Below are 16,134 nucleotides of genomic sequence, written 5' to 3'. Positions count from 1 at the left end.
GATAGCGGTTTATAATCACGTACTATTTATAAATGGTAAAAAAAAAAAAAAAAACCGCATTAGCTAGGGGTCGAACCCACACCCTTCTTCTTAGGAAACCGAAAAGAAAATAAAAACAAATTACAGTGTATTCCGTACGTCAAAGGAAACCGAACTCGAAAAGAAAATCCAAGTTATTTCTGTCCTATAAATATCCTTAGGTCTCCTTCACAATTCTCTCATCTCAATGAATCAGACCAAAACAGTTATAATCACATTCACCATCACACGCCATATAGATCCCCAATTTTCTCTCTCCTCTTCCAAAAATGGCAACAACGGCAATTCTCCGATCTCATGCTCTCATTCAAGATCAATTCCCCCCTCGCTGTTTACGTAACGCGAATCCTAACCCTAGAATCAACCAATCTCCTCGTTGTCGTCGTAGGAAAAGAAGCCCCTCCGACGGAAGTCGCCGATCAGACCGTGCATCACCGCCATCAAAGGCGCCTGTGATGGGGCATGTGAAGATCCTGAAGAGAGGCGAAGAATTAAAGGCCAGAATGTTGTTCGGCGGAAAAAAACTCGATTTAGGGTTACAATTGTGTTCGACGAATCGATTAGGTCCAGATCCGGCTGTTGTTCAGAAACAAATCAGGGTTCCAGATCTATATGCTGGGCCAACATCGATGGTTTCGTCGCCTCATCCTAGTTCGCTTCCGTTTCCGTCGACTTTAGTCCGGAGAAGCTTGGCGGAGAGTGATTTGAGAAAGTTGCTCAGGATGTAGAAAATTGACTGATTGAAATCGGTTTCAGAATGACAGATAGTTTCGGTAGAGAGCGATATGAGGAAGTTGCTGTTGGATTTGATGCCGACAAATAAAGACGAGTCGGAAAGAATTTGGTTTGAGAAAGTTTCCGATCTGATCGCCAATTTTAGTTGATTGTCATCGGCTTATCGCTATGCTTTCCTTGATATTTTTTACCAGAAGGAAAGTGTATATTAGGTACTTTGGTGTTTTAGTAGCAGTAGTATGATACAGTCTGTTGTAATATACAAGTAGTGTTCCGTGGTGGTAAGAGTAATGGAGTAATATTAGGTGATTCCTTGGTAGAAGAAGTTGGTGATTAGTAGTTACTGGATAGGATTTGATGATTAACAGCTTAATTGTACTAGTTTAGAAGAAAATTCCGTAGTGTTTCTGTATTTCGGTTACGAAAAAGAAATAAAAGTTGTATGGGTTGTTGTTAGATGAGATCTTTAATGTTTTTCATCGTGGATAATGCGTGCGTCTTTTTTGGTTGCTGAGCAAACAGATGCATAATGTAAAAGCATAATCATCTGTTGTAATCAACGAGGAATGGAGTTTGTACCACCAGCTTGTGGATTGTTCAACATTCATTGTTGCGTACGTTGGATGATGCATCTTTTTTGGCTTCTGAGCATGAGCAGGTCTTGCATTGCAGCATGATTTATGTCAATGTTGTTGATTTACTGAATATGTATCTGTTAATCACTAAGAGCTTGTGTGATTTGTGATGGGTAGATCATATATTGGCTTATGGATTGGGTGTGGATGTGCTTTTACAGTTTAACCCTCCCTCCTTGAACTGATTGTTGAAAGATCAATTGAAGGAAAAACATAAGGTTCCTTGTTGATTTTTCATAGCGTAGACCCTCCCTATTCCTTAATCATGTTAACTAGTTTGAACACGACCTCTATTACAGAGAGGGAGTTCAATGAATTAAGCAAGCATGAATTCTAATTTAAGGTTCATTGTTTTATGGCACTTGACCTCTTTTGTTTCTTTAGTCCTTGTAGAGTTGTAGCTGCCATTGCCAACGCTTAATTTTTAGGTTTTATTCTACTTTCTGTCCTAGTTTGAATTGGCCACTTGGTTGTTGATTAATTATTATTTTATTAACCTTTTATTCTTGTGATATCTTTGAGCTGAGTTTACATCTGAATTTCTTGCTGATATTCACCTGAGTAACTTCTGTTGTATTAAACCTCATTAGTTTATGACGCGTTCTAGTTTCGTTAACAAAATCATGACGCGTTCTAGTTTCGTTGTCTGATTTTGGAATAAGTCATGTTAGTCCATGTCATCTTCCCTCGTTTTGATTCAGTTCCTGTCGAATTTAGGTAGGAACTGTGCCTCAGTGTTGAAACAGTCCATTCTGATTATTGATGAAACAATGACAACCACACTACATGTCATGTGATTTTGTTGCTTTATTTCCTTAGGGATTAAGGGAATTTATGCTGAAGATGTTATATTTATGTCAGATTGATGATAACATTTATCATACCAATTATAAAAAAAATGTTGGATTTTCCTATCCTTTGGCATTGGAGTGATGATATAAGAAACAATTGTTTCTTTGAACACACTCAAAATTCTCTTATGATGCTCTGACGAACTTCTCTCCAGGAAAAGAGAGGTTGTTGAGCCAACGGTTGTACTCCTTAATCTCTGTATCTCAATTCTCAAATATTGTGTCATGGTTTTTGGCTTCTCTTGGTTGCTTTTTGCAGTATCCAACTGTGATTTTCTCTGCTTGGCCTTGTAGCAGAGGAAATATGAAGTGATCCTGCTGTATATATATATAGGAGTGGACTGTGATTTTCTCTGCTTGGCCCTGTTCGGTATGATGTTTGCATTTTTCGCACGTTCGGTATTTCGTACTTGTACTCTTCAAATATAAACATTTGCTAATCGACATCTACAGTTATGGAATTAGGCTATTTCGTAGTATCTGTTCTTATTGTTCAGTGCTGAGCTGGTGATTTCAATTTGTTATAACCTCCTGCTTATAGGGAGCATATCTGTCATTGTTTTTCTCAAGTCAGTAGGAAGCTTATTGATATTTGCATGATATGAGCTTGAGTATGCAGAATGATTCGATGAATCTATCTTTTCACAAAAAGTTAGCCCAAAAGATATGATGTTTTAATTGTTGTGTCTCTATGGGTCTCACCTTCTGAACCTTGTCTATAATTGCCTTAGACAAATTAATCAAATCTGTAGGAATCCAACAATATTTTTGACAGCTTGAGGAGTTTTTCATTGTTATGATTGACATAGAGCAATTATATCACACTCCGTTAAGGTTAGTTTCTACAACAGCTGCTTTCGTTCTATTTTTCCTTGGTGCACGCAGATGTGGTTGCCTGTTGAATTTTATTTAATATTTTCAGACACAAGTCCTGATTTTCAGTTCCCACCATTTTCTAGATGAGTTTTGCATTTGGCTAGGGAGCTATTTGAATCAAAAGCACAGAGCAGTCACCAAAGTGTAGGATGTTTAAGACTGAATTATATGAAGTCATGATCCCAGCCATGCTCAATGTGGAATAACAGAGGTATGATTTCCTTTATCCCAGCTTCTACAAAATCAACCTGTCAATAAAGAAGCTTGCTGCCTTGGTTCAATTTTAAAACATTTCAGTCGCTATGTTATTTCTCACTTGGTTGCAATTAACATTTCTTTGTCTGGAATAGTGTCTCTATAGCTAGGAGGTACGACTAACTTTTTATGCACTTAGATCTCCTAGAGTCAAGAGCTTGAGATTGATATACTCATCATATTCAGTCACATTGTAACTTGATGCATTTGTTGGAAGAACAATGGTTGGCAATTCCCAGAGCTAGAAAATAAAATCATATTTGGTAATTTGATTGATATACTCATATTTCATACTTCTATTTGGTAATTTGTACTTTCTGTTTCTTCTATAAGAGTACACACACAATTCCCAGAGCTAGAAAATAAAATGATCCTACAACAGCTACAATCTTTTGGTTTCTTTTGAGGATATCTTATCCTCGTGCTGTGATATTTTTCTTACAAAAATAACGAGAACAACAGCTATGCAATTCTGTAAGGACCATCTGTTCCACTATAGGTAGCGTTAATTTCAGGGTCTTGGGGCATTATATTCTTCCAAAACCAATGCTTCCTCCATAACAGAATCATCTCTTCAATAGGAACACCCTTGGTCTCAGGCAAGAACAAGTATACAAAGATGGTCATGATGGTGACCCAGCCAGCGAAGAACAAGAAAATCCCGAACTTTAGATGGCATAGGAGGGATAGGAATGACTGTGCGATTATGAAAGTAAATAGGAGATTTACTGCCACTGTTATACTCTGTCCTGCTGACCTGGTTTCCAATGGGAATATCTCACTAGGTACAGTCCATCCTAGAGGTCCCCATGACCACCCAAAGGCCAGCACAAAGAGGCATATTACAATCACCACTAGAATGGAATAAACTCTTGATAGTTCCCCTTCTGTTCCCAATTTTATTCCCAAGATTATTGCCACCACTACCTGTTTGATTATGCAAGTTAGTAACCAATTGTTTTAGAATTCAACTAGTATATTATTTTCAGATTCTATATCAGAATAGAGTATGCTTTATACTACTCTATGAAAGATAGAAATAACTCACAACTTTTATCAGTGAATTTATTAGATGTTCATCAAAGACTCTAACCTGACAAATGATCATCTGAATTCCTCCAGTGATGAGCAATGGGCGTCTTCCTAATCGATCAACAGTTGCAATGGAAATCAATGTGGAGAAAGCAAGCACAGCTCCTGTTAGAGCCGAAGAGTAAAGAGAAGCGTTTGCCCCAAACCCCATACTCTGAAATAGTACAGGAGCATAAAACAGAATGGAATTTATTCCTGTAAGGATCTGAAATGTAGGCATGAAAATGGCCATTATCAGTTGCGGCCTGTTCCTGCGCTCTAAGATGTTTCTGAAGGGGTTCTTGATTGATTTAGCAAACTCACTTGCATCAACCATATCCTGGAACTCTGCTGAAACATTCTCTGTCCCTCTGATCCTTTCAAGGACCTTACGCCCTCTCTCAGTCAATCCTCGTTCGATCAAGCTGTTGGGTGTCTCGGGAACGAGTAATCCTCCAATAGTCATTAAGGTTGCTGGAAGTGCCGCTAGGCCAAGTGAGAGCCTCCATCCCCATGGTTCTAGTTTTGATGTTCCAAAGTTAATCATGTTTGCTGTAAAAATCCCAAGGGTGGTTGCTAATTGGAACATCATGTTCACACCCCCTCGTATATGTGTTGGTGCCATTTCAGACAAATATAGAGGAACTGCCTGATTTCCAAATCCAATGCCAAAACCGAGCATGATTCGACCCAAGAGAAGCATGGCAAGGTTGAGTGCAGAAGCATTAAGAGCAGCCCCAATAAGGAAGGAAATGCCACCACAGATAATGGTAATGCGGCGGCCATAGTTGCGTGTTATTGGAGAGGCAACCAGAGAGGCGACCAAACCAGCAAGGTAGAGAGAAGAAGTGAAAGCAGCAAGGCCCTGATCATCGAATTTGCAGTAGTTATTTTCATGGGCAAGCTTCTTCTTGTCGTACACCCTACGGAAGAAATGGTGTAGAAAACCATCCATGGATGTCACCCCACCTGATTATCCATAGATGAACATATGTTAACAAGTTCTGGATGACCCATGGCCATGGAGATTGTCATATGAGTTGATATCTCATAAAGTATTTGGGTTTGTCTGAAATTAGTTGTCATGATGCTGATATAGTTATGTATTGAGGTCATTAGCTTATAGTCACAATGATTCAGGCACATTTAATTCCAAAAGTGGTTTAAGAACTCACTATGAAGATTGATGAATCCCAAATTTGCATTAGAATTGGAGTCTTCTGGTCTCTAGCCTAGGACTCTAGTGCCCCGTTATAATAAATGGCGGGAATGAGAATGAATCTAAGTGTAATTTGATAAGAAAAGCAACAGAAAAATGTCCATGGTAATGCAACTTCAACCCAAGCTTGGTGTTGTTCATGAATTTTTATTCCCACCCAATATCACACCTCAAACGTTAATTTGTGATAATAGTAATTTATGAAGAAACAGAGACAATTACCGTGTGAATGAACATTAAATTTCATTACAAATTCATTCCTGTTAATTACCATGTATGGAGTACCAAACCGGCCGTAGGTGTAACGACTAACATCAACACAATATTTAAGTAAAATAAATATTTTTTGATACCAAAAGATACTTTTAAAAAGAAAGGAGAAAAGAAAAAGGTTAAGACTTAAGAGAGAGTATATGTCTATATTTAGTGGGTATGCTATGCATATATATGACTATATGAGGCGAAGACCCAAATAATAAGGGTGTAATAATAATTAAAGTAAAAATTAAAAAAAAGGGGTGGAGAATGTTAGGGGGGAATTAAGTGGTAATAATAGATCCAAGTAAAAAGATGAAAGATGAAAGATGAATATTGATGAAGGATTGGGAAAAGAAGAGAGACCTGAAATACCAATGTCATAACCAAATAAGGAGCCACCAGTAGCAGCAACAATGCAAGCAATGATGACGTAAGAAGTGACCTTCCCTTGATACTCCTTGGCTCTCTCCTTTGAAACTCCCATTGACCCACCTCCACCTCCACCTCCGGCCATGCCTACTCAGATTGATTTCTGAATAATCAAAATACAATTTACCCAATTACAATTACAATTACAATTACAATTACAATTACAATTATGGAAGGAAAGCAAAGGAAGGAAGGAAGGAGGTTAGTGGTAGGCAAGTGTTGAATGCCGGTTTACTAATTTTATTACAAACTACGGATCAACTAATTTAATAATCACAATTCACAATTCACAATTCACAATTAGTAGGTGACGTCACCCGGGGTTACCTTAACCTTAATTAGCAAGATGGGTTTAGTGGATTGATGGATGTTTTCATAAAATAAAATGGTTTCTTTCATTCACTAACAAACAATCAATCTTATTCTTGGATTGTTTAAATTGTTCATCTTATTGTGCATTTTTCAGCCACGTTGTCAAGCTGGCACCAGCACTTTAATTGGTATGCTGAACCAATAATAGAAATAGAAATAGAAATATACAATGACCAAAAATTAAATACCAAAGTATAAAATACAAATTCAAATATTTGTAGCGTAACATATTAAAATCCATATCTGTCTTTCTTGGTATATTCATATAGGGATAACATTTAATATCAGTTTGACTTACATTAATCCTTAATTGATGCATGTGCAGATGATATACACATCCCAAACACTAGCGTCTAGCGACCACTCAATTCAATTCTTCCAGTTCACCAATTGAATCTAATTCATAATTCCATTTATGAACAACCTGCATACGTATTTCTATTTATTACACTATTCCGTATCATCTATATATCATTCAGCTTTATCACTAACATTGCTAAAATCTCACCTCTTAATATTAGACCTGGCCATCTTGAACCCATCGCGTAAAACAACGGATTTAAGGCAGATTTTGTACGCATTAATTGTTTTGGCGGGTATGGGGGCAACTCAAACACATGAATTTTAGTTATAAAATTGGCGCGGCCCACAAATTGCCCGGAAACCCCATTATGTTTGGCCCAACAGATGGACCGGATTTTTTGACTGGGGCCGAACCCGACCCGCTTTGTTCAAGTCTACCTCTTATGTTAGTTGTTCCAAGTCAATAACTAACTTCAATTACGTTCACATCTTAAAAGTCAATGAAAAATGAATACATCACTGAAATTTGTAGTGCTGTTTAAAAATGAGATTATTTCCCACTATTCACATTACAGTTAATAACAAATCTATAAGAGGCACAACTCATCTGACATTTACCCAAACACTCTGCATAACAAATCATGTACTACCAAGAAAAATGTCCTCAATTCAAGGTCATTTTGTCAAGAAATGAAGGACGCGGAATTTACACAAGAATGCTACACTGAATCCAACCTTCATTGGGCGCGTAATCTGCAGAACCAGAACATTCGATCATATGGCTATGAAGTGAAAGCCTGCTGACTGAAGCAGTTTGTCGCGATAACATAGTGCAACATGCTACATTTTGTTTAATCTTCAACTCAGTATGGCATTCAAGAAACCCCTGTTATTTTGTGCAAACATTAAATAAAGTAAGTATCAACGAGTATGAAAACAACTTTTGTTAGATAGCAGGTTCTTCTCTGATCTTACCATATACCAGATGTATTCTTCATTTCTCTGCAACTCGACAATAAGAATGTAATAAGCAAATGTTGCAAGGATATTGCAAAACTAAACACTTGGTATATATAAAAGTTTGTAAATGTTACGACTTTTTCAGACTTCAGAATTACCTTGGTTTCCCTAAGAATGCATTGTTAATATCATCAGAAGTTGGCTTCTTCTCAAATGTAGACAATATCACATAATTCTCTTTTCTAGGAGCTTCATCAACCCTTTTGTATACTTCATACGGGAAGGGGTACGCCATTCTGTTTAAACAACAGTCATATGATTTTATTTTCATTTTCTGAACAAGTTCATACTTCAAAATCATAAGTTCATAACAAAAATGTAAAGGAAAGCCACCTGAGTGCACCCATAATTGGGTACTGAGTTCCTGCATAGTAGAGAAGCCGAAAGGAATAGCAATTCTCAAATGATGCGGCATACTCCAACCTCTTATCACGACCCATCGTCTTTGTAGAACAGAAGAGTGAAAAGTTAACAACTTGATTAAAAAGAAAGAAAACTACATTTAGGTCTATTCTGAACTTTTCTTACCTGCATAATGCCACTTGAGCCAGGGACGTCCTGAATTAGAAGAAAGAAAGAAAAAAAAGGTAAATGGGAATTATTATAGCAAACTCTTAGAAAGTATTTTCTCAATAACACATAAGATTGCAGGAGTCCATTTAACCTTGAGTTTAGGATTTATGAGAATAACTGGACGGCTCCCAGCAGCATCAGTCATAGCTCTCAGATCCTGCATAGGAGCGTGATCAGACAACTAGAACATAAATTTTTAAAGAGGATAATATGATTGATTTGTATTTTAAAAATCTGGGGAATGAATCTCCTTACATCAATGATGCAATTTCCAAAAGCATTCTGTGGAGCCACTAGAATAAACATGTCATCCTGTTCATCGACCTCTCTGCCACCTGTAGGATATCCTCCTTATCATAATAAACCTTTTTGCACTTATACACACAATGTAACTCTCTCTTTTGGATGGTGCTAATTAATACCTATGGAACCTATGTTGATGAAAGTCCCTTTGGCTTCATAATCACCCCAGTCCATGAACTCTAAAATTTTTCGAGTGCCTGCCAACTGTAGTGGCATTCCTGCCAGTGAACCCTCACCCATAGATCCTTGAACACAAACCTAAATATATATATATGTGAACCAGAAGTGGTTACAAATAACACTTCCAAGATGAACAATGCATCAATATTATGCTATGAGTGAATGAAAATAACAACCTTCACTCGTTTTCCATCATCAGCAAATGAAAGAGCTAATACTCGAACCAGCTCCATCAGAGTCCCGATTCTATAAACATCCTAAAAAACACAGTATGATCAAATTCACAGTTTTCTGAACATGGATCCAACTCTAGTACAAATAAACGTCCTTACCGTAGATGGATCCAACTCTGGAATACTGATCTCCACCTGTAATATTCAAGATAGGAATCAGGAAAAACCATGATTTAACATGTACCATCTCACAATTGAAGGACGAGAAAGGGGGGAAAACGAAGCTAGTTGGTTAGGATTTCAATAATATTTTGGGAGTTGAGGACACTGTTTTCTAAAACTTGTGGTACAATGAAAGGTAATGGATAAAAGGACTTTCCTTGAGCCTCTTTTTCCCATCATTTACAGCTCTCAGTGTAGCTTGCAGCACATCTTCATAGAAATATTCCCTGATTTCCTTAGAATGTGGAATGTTATTCAGCCGTGTAGGAACTCCTCTCCAATTATCCTGTATAAGGATAAAGCTTAGGGATCAAATGAAACATGTTATTCAAACACGGTGAAAATCTATTCCTTGTATTCTTATTACAAAAAAGGTCAGAGATTTCTGAGGATAAAACTTCAAAAGCCAAATACCTGCTTTGGAGGAGAAAGATTAGAACTTCTTCCCTTAGTCACTGCATTGCCTGACATGGGGAAGATTCCAACAGTGTTAGATGTAGGGTGCAAAAATCCTTCAGCTCACAAGATTGATATAATCTTACGATGAAGTTAAACCATTAATAGAGCACGCATAATGAACCTTGGTTTCATAACATTTTGTAACCTCAAGTGTCTTCCTTGAAGCTAAAGTAATTTATCAAGTTCATACCATTAACAAGTGAGAAGTGTTTGCTGGGACAGAGTAATTACTGCTGCAGAATATGAGAATTAAGGTTCTCACCTGTGGTAGCAGCCTTCACTTTCTCATCCTGCACTTGGCTCAACAAAGTTTTTGTTTCTTCAAAAACCTTTTCTTTTGGGCGATTTCCATCAATCTAAATTTCCAAATATTACACAGATAAAACTTCAATAACAAAAGCTCTAAGCTTTGAGAAGAGAACAAAATTGTATGCATCACTATTCACTAATTGAAGTACCTTTTTCACTATATTCACATACGTTGCCAAGACTGCCTCCACATTTCTTTTATATATTTCCAGACGAGATATTACCTGGAAATGGAGTTCATAAGTCTGTTGGGGATATCAAAGAATGTAGGAGAAGATAATGACAACAAAGACAACTTGATGCACGCCAGGTGCTTTCCTCGACAGAAGATATTCCTTCCATATGTGCCAAACAGAGCCATCAAATAAGTCTTTGGGATAAAAAGAGGTTATTTCTTACCAATAATGATTTGCACTTGTCAAAAACTTCATTGTATTATGGAGGTGTTTTAGGCATTATAGACAATCATATCAAATCAGCTTCCCTTAGGATCTACAAATCTTGTGTAACAAATTGCATGGCACCTAGTTTCATCTCAAAGCACTACGCCAAACAAGGGTCCATACTCTACAAACCTTGTGTGAAGTGCTAAGAAATTGGCCAAGTCCAAACTGAGACAAATTACTATTTAGGTTAGAAGGATAAAAAGAAGTCACTTGATTCAAAGTATTTGTTAGTTCTCACTTCTCAGAAAAGATTATGTCAAATTGTAGAAAATAATGTCCTAGAAGACCTAGACTGAAGTATCAGCTTTCTGCAAAAGATACATGTGAGAATTTCACTGCTTGAATCAGGATCGAGATGATTCAAAGTTGGAATTTTCTCTATGAAACAGATAATTAGGTGCAGTATAGTCACAAATCATGGCTCCTTACTTTTATGAACATTCATATGATGACTGGAACTGACAGTGAATTATGCAACTTGAGATGCTTCATAATAAGAAATTTGTAAAGAGATACAATGGGTAAACAGTTGCATACTTTTTCCTCGGTGTCATCAGCACGAGTAACAAGCCTTGCTTTTATTTCCTCAGTCTCAGGAGGAAAATTTCTTACATGGTAAATCTTCCCCGTCATTGGATCAAGCTGTCTTCCAACACATCTGTTGATCAGAATTTCATCAGGAACCTGAGTATCAGGAACCAAATCTATGTAAACTATCACTTTTACCTTGAGTTTAACAGAAGAAGAAAAAATCAATCATTAGCAACATACTGTAGGCTGTAGCTTACTAATCTACAAGAAACAGTACCTTAGTGCTTATTGATGAAAACACATTCAGGGCTCACTCTAACTATATAAAGATTATTTATAGAAATATGGCGCAAAAGTTGTACCTCTAGTACAATATAAACATCTGGTCTGATCCCCAAATCTTCAAGACTCTGAGCTTGAGCTGAAGTTCGTGGATACCCGTCAAGAAGCCAACCTTTCTCCTTTGCATCTTCAAGGGAAAGTCGTGCTCTAACCATCTATCAGAAAATGCAATAATTTATTTTCTCTAAATAACAAGTTATAAATAAGGTAAAAAAATCCATGACATAAAAACTGGAAAAAAGCATATACGTACAGCTGTGACAATTTCATCGGGGACTAGACGGCCTGTGTTCATGTACTCTTTTGCTTTGATCCCGATCTCTGTTCCAGCTGCCACTTCTGCCCTCAGAAGGTCTCCAGTTGATATATGAACCAGTCCAAACTATAAATGAACAGAACCATCAAAAATGTATTATGATGTTAGACCAAATACCACTTGATAGTATACCCCACTTAACCATTAAAAAGTCACTGAAATCGATTTGTATGCCAATCCTATGCAATACCAACTCTAATTAATTAACAAAACTAGATGATCAGAGATAAGATTAACCTTTTGGACAATCATTTCGCATTGGGTTCCTTTCCCAGAAGCAGGTGCCCCCGAAATCATGACCTTAAGCGGGTCATTGATGGCACAAATCACCTGCAGCTTCTATAAAGACATACATAAAGAGTTAAAAAAGATGAGCGAGCAATTAAAAAGCCAGGAAAAGCTGCAAAATCTTACATTTTGGATGCATTTCTTAACAGGAAGTTCGAGTCCGATACGAAGATTTAGAGAGGTTGATAAGGAGGAGATAGAAGAAGCAGAGAAGGAAAGAGAGAGTTGAGAAGGGGAGAAAGAGAGAGAAGTAGAGATGAGGGAACAAGATGGAGTTGGAGAAGTAGTAATTCTTGTAGCCTTGAGATGAGAAACACAGGGTAAAGGATTGAGCAACATAGCTAATAAATCAGCAACTTACAATAGAATTGGCTATGGTGTTGTCCAGGATGTGCAGAAAAAGGTTGAGGAGAAGAATATAAATCAAATAAAAATGAAGGTGGGGACAGCAGGAGGATAGGAGATTAAGAGTGGCTAAAATTAACTGAAAACGACCAACAGAAAATTAACTGTTTATGCAACATGATATCCTACCTGTCAATTAGTATTTACTATTATCAAGCCTAAATAACAAAAAGTTAACCCCCATAACCAAGAGGAGATTGCCTCTGTCCCAATCCGACTTCATTCTTAACTGGCAATGTGGATCTGAATCAAGGCCTTAACGCATGAAAGCACAAACCCCAACCGCGTTGCGCTGATTCCGATGAAGGTTTATGTTAGGGACAATCTGGTTATTTCACAAGCTTTTGGCCCAGAAACGGGTTTTCTTTTGTTGGATGCCTGAGGGGACAATAGGTTTCTGAATTTTATGTATACTTGTCTCCAATTTGTTATATTGCACAAGTTGAATATGATTCTCGCAAACTAAAGAATACTCTTAACGAATTAAAGGATGAACAAGGTCCATACTCTGTGAGTGCTAGCTTCACTTTTGCACAACTGAAATGATGAAAATTTGTTTCCTCTACAAGAGATTTAAATTTTCCAATTTCACGCAGTAATTAGCAAATGTTAAACCAGATTCACTTTTATCTTTTGCAAACAAACATTCATGTCCAGTATCAGGAGTCCAAGAGGATCTTCTGTAGTACTCTACAATACAGCACGTACACTCACCGGAGCTTTAGGAGTCGGGTAATGAAAGAGATTTTTGTCTTAGTTATTGCTTCTCTTCTCATATATGATAGAGCGGGCCAAATGAAAGAGATACTATAAACTAAAAGCAAAAACAAACTCAACTTCCATTTCCATATCTAGTTAATCTCAAGTACACAGAAGTTTCTCATGTTACACTAGATAAAGCAAAATATGCCCTACATATGCAAGCAAACTATGTAAAATTCATCCATGTTGTAATCAAAAAAAAAAATCATGCATAAGGTTATTATTACACATCTTTCATCAAATTTCCTAGAAAACCTGAAACGGGTGGGTAATATGACTAATCTCTATTAAAGAAGAAGGTTGAACATCCATCTTTGATCTTTCACCAGGAAAGATACCCCTACAAAATCTGGCAAGAAACCTTGTAATTGCATGATAAGTTGCTTCAATCCAGCTTCACTGAGGAGAAAAGGTAGTGAACGAACCAGAAAGAGGAGAGGAATCCAACGGTACCCGTAACTAACATGATGGCTAAAACCATGAAAAGCGAATATCCCAAGTATAGGGTAGCAGAAACAGGCCCGCTCAAGCTCTTGAGGTCGAATATGAGGTAGTTGATGGAGTAGAGGAAAATGTATATGGCCACAGAACCAGAAGCAAAGAAAGACTTCCACCACCATTTCCAGTCCTCAACACATAGATGCATATATGTTAGAACAAGTGAGACTTCAGCGCACACAACCACAAGGAGGATCAAAACAATGAAGAGAAACCCGAAAACATAGTAAACTCTTCCCATCCAAAGGCTAGACATGATGAAGAAAAGCTCAATGAAGAGGGTTCCAAATGGGAGGGTCCCAGCACCAAGGACTAACAACCATGACGGGTACTTCTGTGGTGGGATTTCCCGGGGAATTTGGTTGGTTCGCACAGGGTATTCAATGTGAGGGGCCTTTGCACCAAAGTAACCACCAACCAAGGTTAGAGGAACAGATATGCAAAACCATAGCAAGATAAGGATGACATAAAGAGAAAATGGGATAGCTCCTGTGCTGTGACTTCCCCACAACAAGAAGTTTAAGAAGGTCAATATTAAAAATGCAACGCCTGGGAAAAAGCAAGCAGCCTTCCAAGCGACTGAAACCCATCCTGTGTGATCTCCACAACCAATAGTCCTCCACAATCGAACAGCCACATAACCGGCAGCAATACCAAGAATCAAGTATAAGAACACCATACCTGTTAGAAGAGTTCCCCTGGATGCAGGCGACATAAATCCTAAAGCAGCAAACATAATTGTCACAACACCCATCCCAAGAAGTTGAACACCATCTCCAACCATAACACAAAGCAATGATGGATAGCTAGGAGCCCGGAAGACATCACCAACCACAAGCTTCCATCCAGACAGTTCCTCATTCATCTGAGCTTGAGCCTCCTTATCCAATTCCTCATAACGAGTCAGATCTCGGCGAACTGTCCTCAAAAAGATCACAAGAACTATTCCAGCAAGGAAAGTGATCACCATCAAGGAGTTAAGGATAGAGAACCAATGAACCTTGGCACCTTCCATTTTCAAGTAAGCATCCCATCTAGATGGCCACTTAATATCACTTTCCACAAATGATACCTCATAAGTGAAAGCAATAGGTTGACTTTCCTTAATTGCCATTGACACAGTTGCAGGATCACAGTTAATCTTCCCAGGGTATTTATCATATACCTTTGAATTCTTAATCGCATTCATGTCATGCTGAACACTGCAGGGCACAACCTCAAAACCAACAACCATGTAACCAGGTTCCTCAGATCCACCAACACCATTCCCCCCAGGGATCATCTCAACAGCATCGCCAGTTCCCATAACCCTAGCCACATTGGTTTCCTCGTACTTACGAACAAGAACAGTAAGCTTCAAATGGTTGAATACATAATAACCTTCCTGAACCTTAATCCCAACAGGGTAGCCAGTCCACCTCAACAAGAAATTATCTTTCTTGGTGTAGCGAATGGCTGGGAGATTATCGAGGATCAAGTTAACCTGATACATCTCATCAATCCTCTTCTTCAAGAGCTTAAACTCATCAGCTGAAAGAGGGCTGGTTTTACACAAAAAGATCTCAGTCTCATTTGTGTACATCTTAAACCTATAAGGAGAGTTCTCAATCCTATCACCCATAAGAAGCTCACCCAGATTCTCAGCACTATCCTTAACACCCTCCTGGGGTTTACAGAAGGGCAAGCTGTAGTAACTAAATGGCATTTCTGTATCAATTGATGTCAGTGAATTCACCTTCACTGATAAGCTATCCCCAACTGCATACTTGTGAGGGTAACTACCGGGCAGATAAAACCCTTCCCCACATTCAAGTATCAAGCAAATCACAACTACCCAGATCACTGATTTACTTAAACACCCCATATTTTCACCAAATTCAACAATTCTTTCGTCGGATCTGGCAGACCCAGATCACAAAATGCCCTAATTACCCAAATCAAAACCAAATTTAAAAGGGTTTTTCAGCTCTGAGGTTGGAAATTCAAGATCTAATGATGTAACCCCTAGAAACCTTGATCCGATCAACAAGTATAACCAAAGAAAACGACACTTAAAAGATTTGAAATGGACAACAAAGAAATGAAGAAGATAAATACAGATCTAACTGACCTTTGGAGACTGATAGTAATCGACAGCGATGCAACAATGAGCGGATCGGAGGAAAGAAATGGTGCGAATTTGGGGAATTCGCAGAGATGAGAGAGAAAGCGAGGGAGACTGAGTCGGAGCGCAGTTTATATAACGTAGGTTGCACCTTTGATTC

General features: G+C 38.0%; 4 protein-coding genes across 5 annotated transcripts; 1 reads left to right on the top strand and 3 right to left on the bottom strand.

Annotated features, from left to right (window-relative positions):
* The first annotated feature begins 213 nt into the window (after window positions 1-213).
* On the top strand, window positions 214-1,230 carry LOC110790127 (uncharacterized). Its single transcript, XM_021994888.2, has one exon. The coding sequence runs from the start codon at window positions 309-311 to the stop codon at window positions 765-767; it is 459 nt and encodes a 152-aa protein (XP_021850580.1). The 5' UTR covers window positions 214-308; the 3' UTR covers window positions 768-1,230.
* A 2,403-nt stretch (window positions 1,231-3,633) lies between these two features.
* Window positions 3,634-6,853, bottom strand: LOC110790116 (sugar transport protein 7). Of its 2 annotated transcripts, XM_021994877.2 has the most exons (4): window positions 6,696-6,853; window positions 6,303-6,471; window positions 4,485-5,431; window positions 3,634-4,318 (listed from the first exon to the last, which is right to left on the bottom strand). In XM_021994877.2, the coding sequence occupies exons 2-4, from the start codon at window positions 6,451-6,453 to the stop codon at window positions 3,854-3,856; spliced, it is 1,563 nt and encodes a 520-aa protein (XP_021850569.1). In that variant the 5' UTR covers window positions 6,454-6,471; window positions 6,696-6,853; the 3' UTR covers window positions 3,634-3,853. The 2 variants fall into 2 exon arrangements, with proteins under 2 accessions (XP_021850569.1, XP_056693146.1); XM_056837168.1 differs by lacking the exon at window positions 6,696-6,853 and having other exon boundaries at window positions 6,303-6,682.
* Window positions 6,854-7,538: 685 nt separating this feature from the next.
* Window positions 7,539-12,613, bottom strand: LOC110790117 (adenylate kinase 5, chloroplastic). The gene is made up of 19 exons (XM_056837167.1): window positions 12,332-12,613; window positions 12,155-12,256; window positions 11,855-11,983; window positions 11,622-11,756; window positions 11,266-11,412; window positions 10,432-10,506; window positions 10,236-10,329; window positions 9,929-9,978; window positions 9,674-9,800; window positions 9,452-9,489; window positions 9,296-9,376; window positions 9,059-9,197; window positions 8,892-8,971; window positions 8,728-8,793; window positions 8,592-8,621; window positions 8,397-8,506; window positions 8,162-8,299; window positions 8,019-8,045; window positions 7,539-7,929 (listed from the first exon to the last, which is right to left on the bottom strand). Exons 1-19 carry the CDS (start codon window positions 12,542-12,544, stop codon window positions 7,902-7,904), a joined length of 1,809 nt encoding a protein of 602 aa, XP_056693145.1. The 5' UTR covers window positions 12,545-12,613; the 3' UTR covers window positions 7,539-7,901.
* Window positions 12,614-13,425: 812 nt separating this feature from the next.
* On the bottom strand, window positions 13,426-16,134 carry LOC110790118 (transmembrane 9 superfamily member 11). The gene has a single exon (XM_021994879.2). It carries the CDS (start codon window positions 15,732-15,734, stop codon window positions 13,758-13,760), a length of 1,977 nt encoding a protein of 658 aa, XP_021850571.1. The 5' UTR covers window positions 15,735-16,134; the 3' UTR covers window positions 13,426-13,757.

This window comes from Spinacia oleracea, chromosome 2 (assembly GCF_020520425.1).
Source record: "Spinacia oleracea cultivar Varoflay chromosome 2, BTI_SOV_V1, whole genome shotgun sequence".
In the NCBI taxonomy this organism is placed as follows: Eukaryota; Viridiplantae; Streptophyta; class Magnoliopsida; order Caryophyllales; family Amaranthaceae; genus Spinacia; species Spinacia oleracea.
This window is presented reverse-complemented; position numbering and strand designations above follow the sequence as displayed.

Excerpts from the sequence above, each read along its gene's own strand:
- LOC110790118 (XM_021994879.2), bottom strand. The coding sequence starts at position 15,734 with ATGGGGTGTTTAAGTAAATCAGTGATCTGGGTAGTTGTGATTTGCTTG.
- LOC110790127 (XM_021994888.2), top strand. The coding sequence starts at position 309 with ATGGCAACAACGGCAATTCTCCGATCTCATGCTCTCATTCAAGATCAA.
- LOC110790117 (XM_056837167.1), bottom strand. The coding sequence starts at position 12,544 with ATGTTGCTCAATCCTTTACCCTGTGTTTCTCATCTCAAGGCTACAAGA. Across the intron at positions 8,794-8,891 it reads TTGGAAATTGCATCATTGAT|GATCTGAGAGCTATGACTGA; the intron begins GTAAGGAGATTC and ends GCTCCTATGCAG. Across the intron at positions 8,300-8,396 it reads CCAATTATGGGTGCACTCAG|AATGGCGTACCCCTTCCCGT; the intron begins GTGGCTTTCCTT and ends TTGTTTAAACAG.
- LOC110790116 (XM_021994877.2), bottom strand. The coding sequence starts at position 6,453 with ATGGCCGGAGGTGGAGGTGGAGGTGGGTCAATGGGAGTTTCAAAGGAG. Across the intron at positions 5,432-6,302 it reads TTATGACATTGGTATTTCAG|GTGGGGTGACATCCATGGAT; the intron begins GTCTCTCTTCTT and ends ATGGATAATCAG. Across the intron at positions 4,319-4,484 it reads TTCAGATGATCATTTGTCAG|GTAGTGGTGGCAATAATCTT; the intron begins GTTAGAGTCTTT and ends ATAATCAAACAG.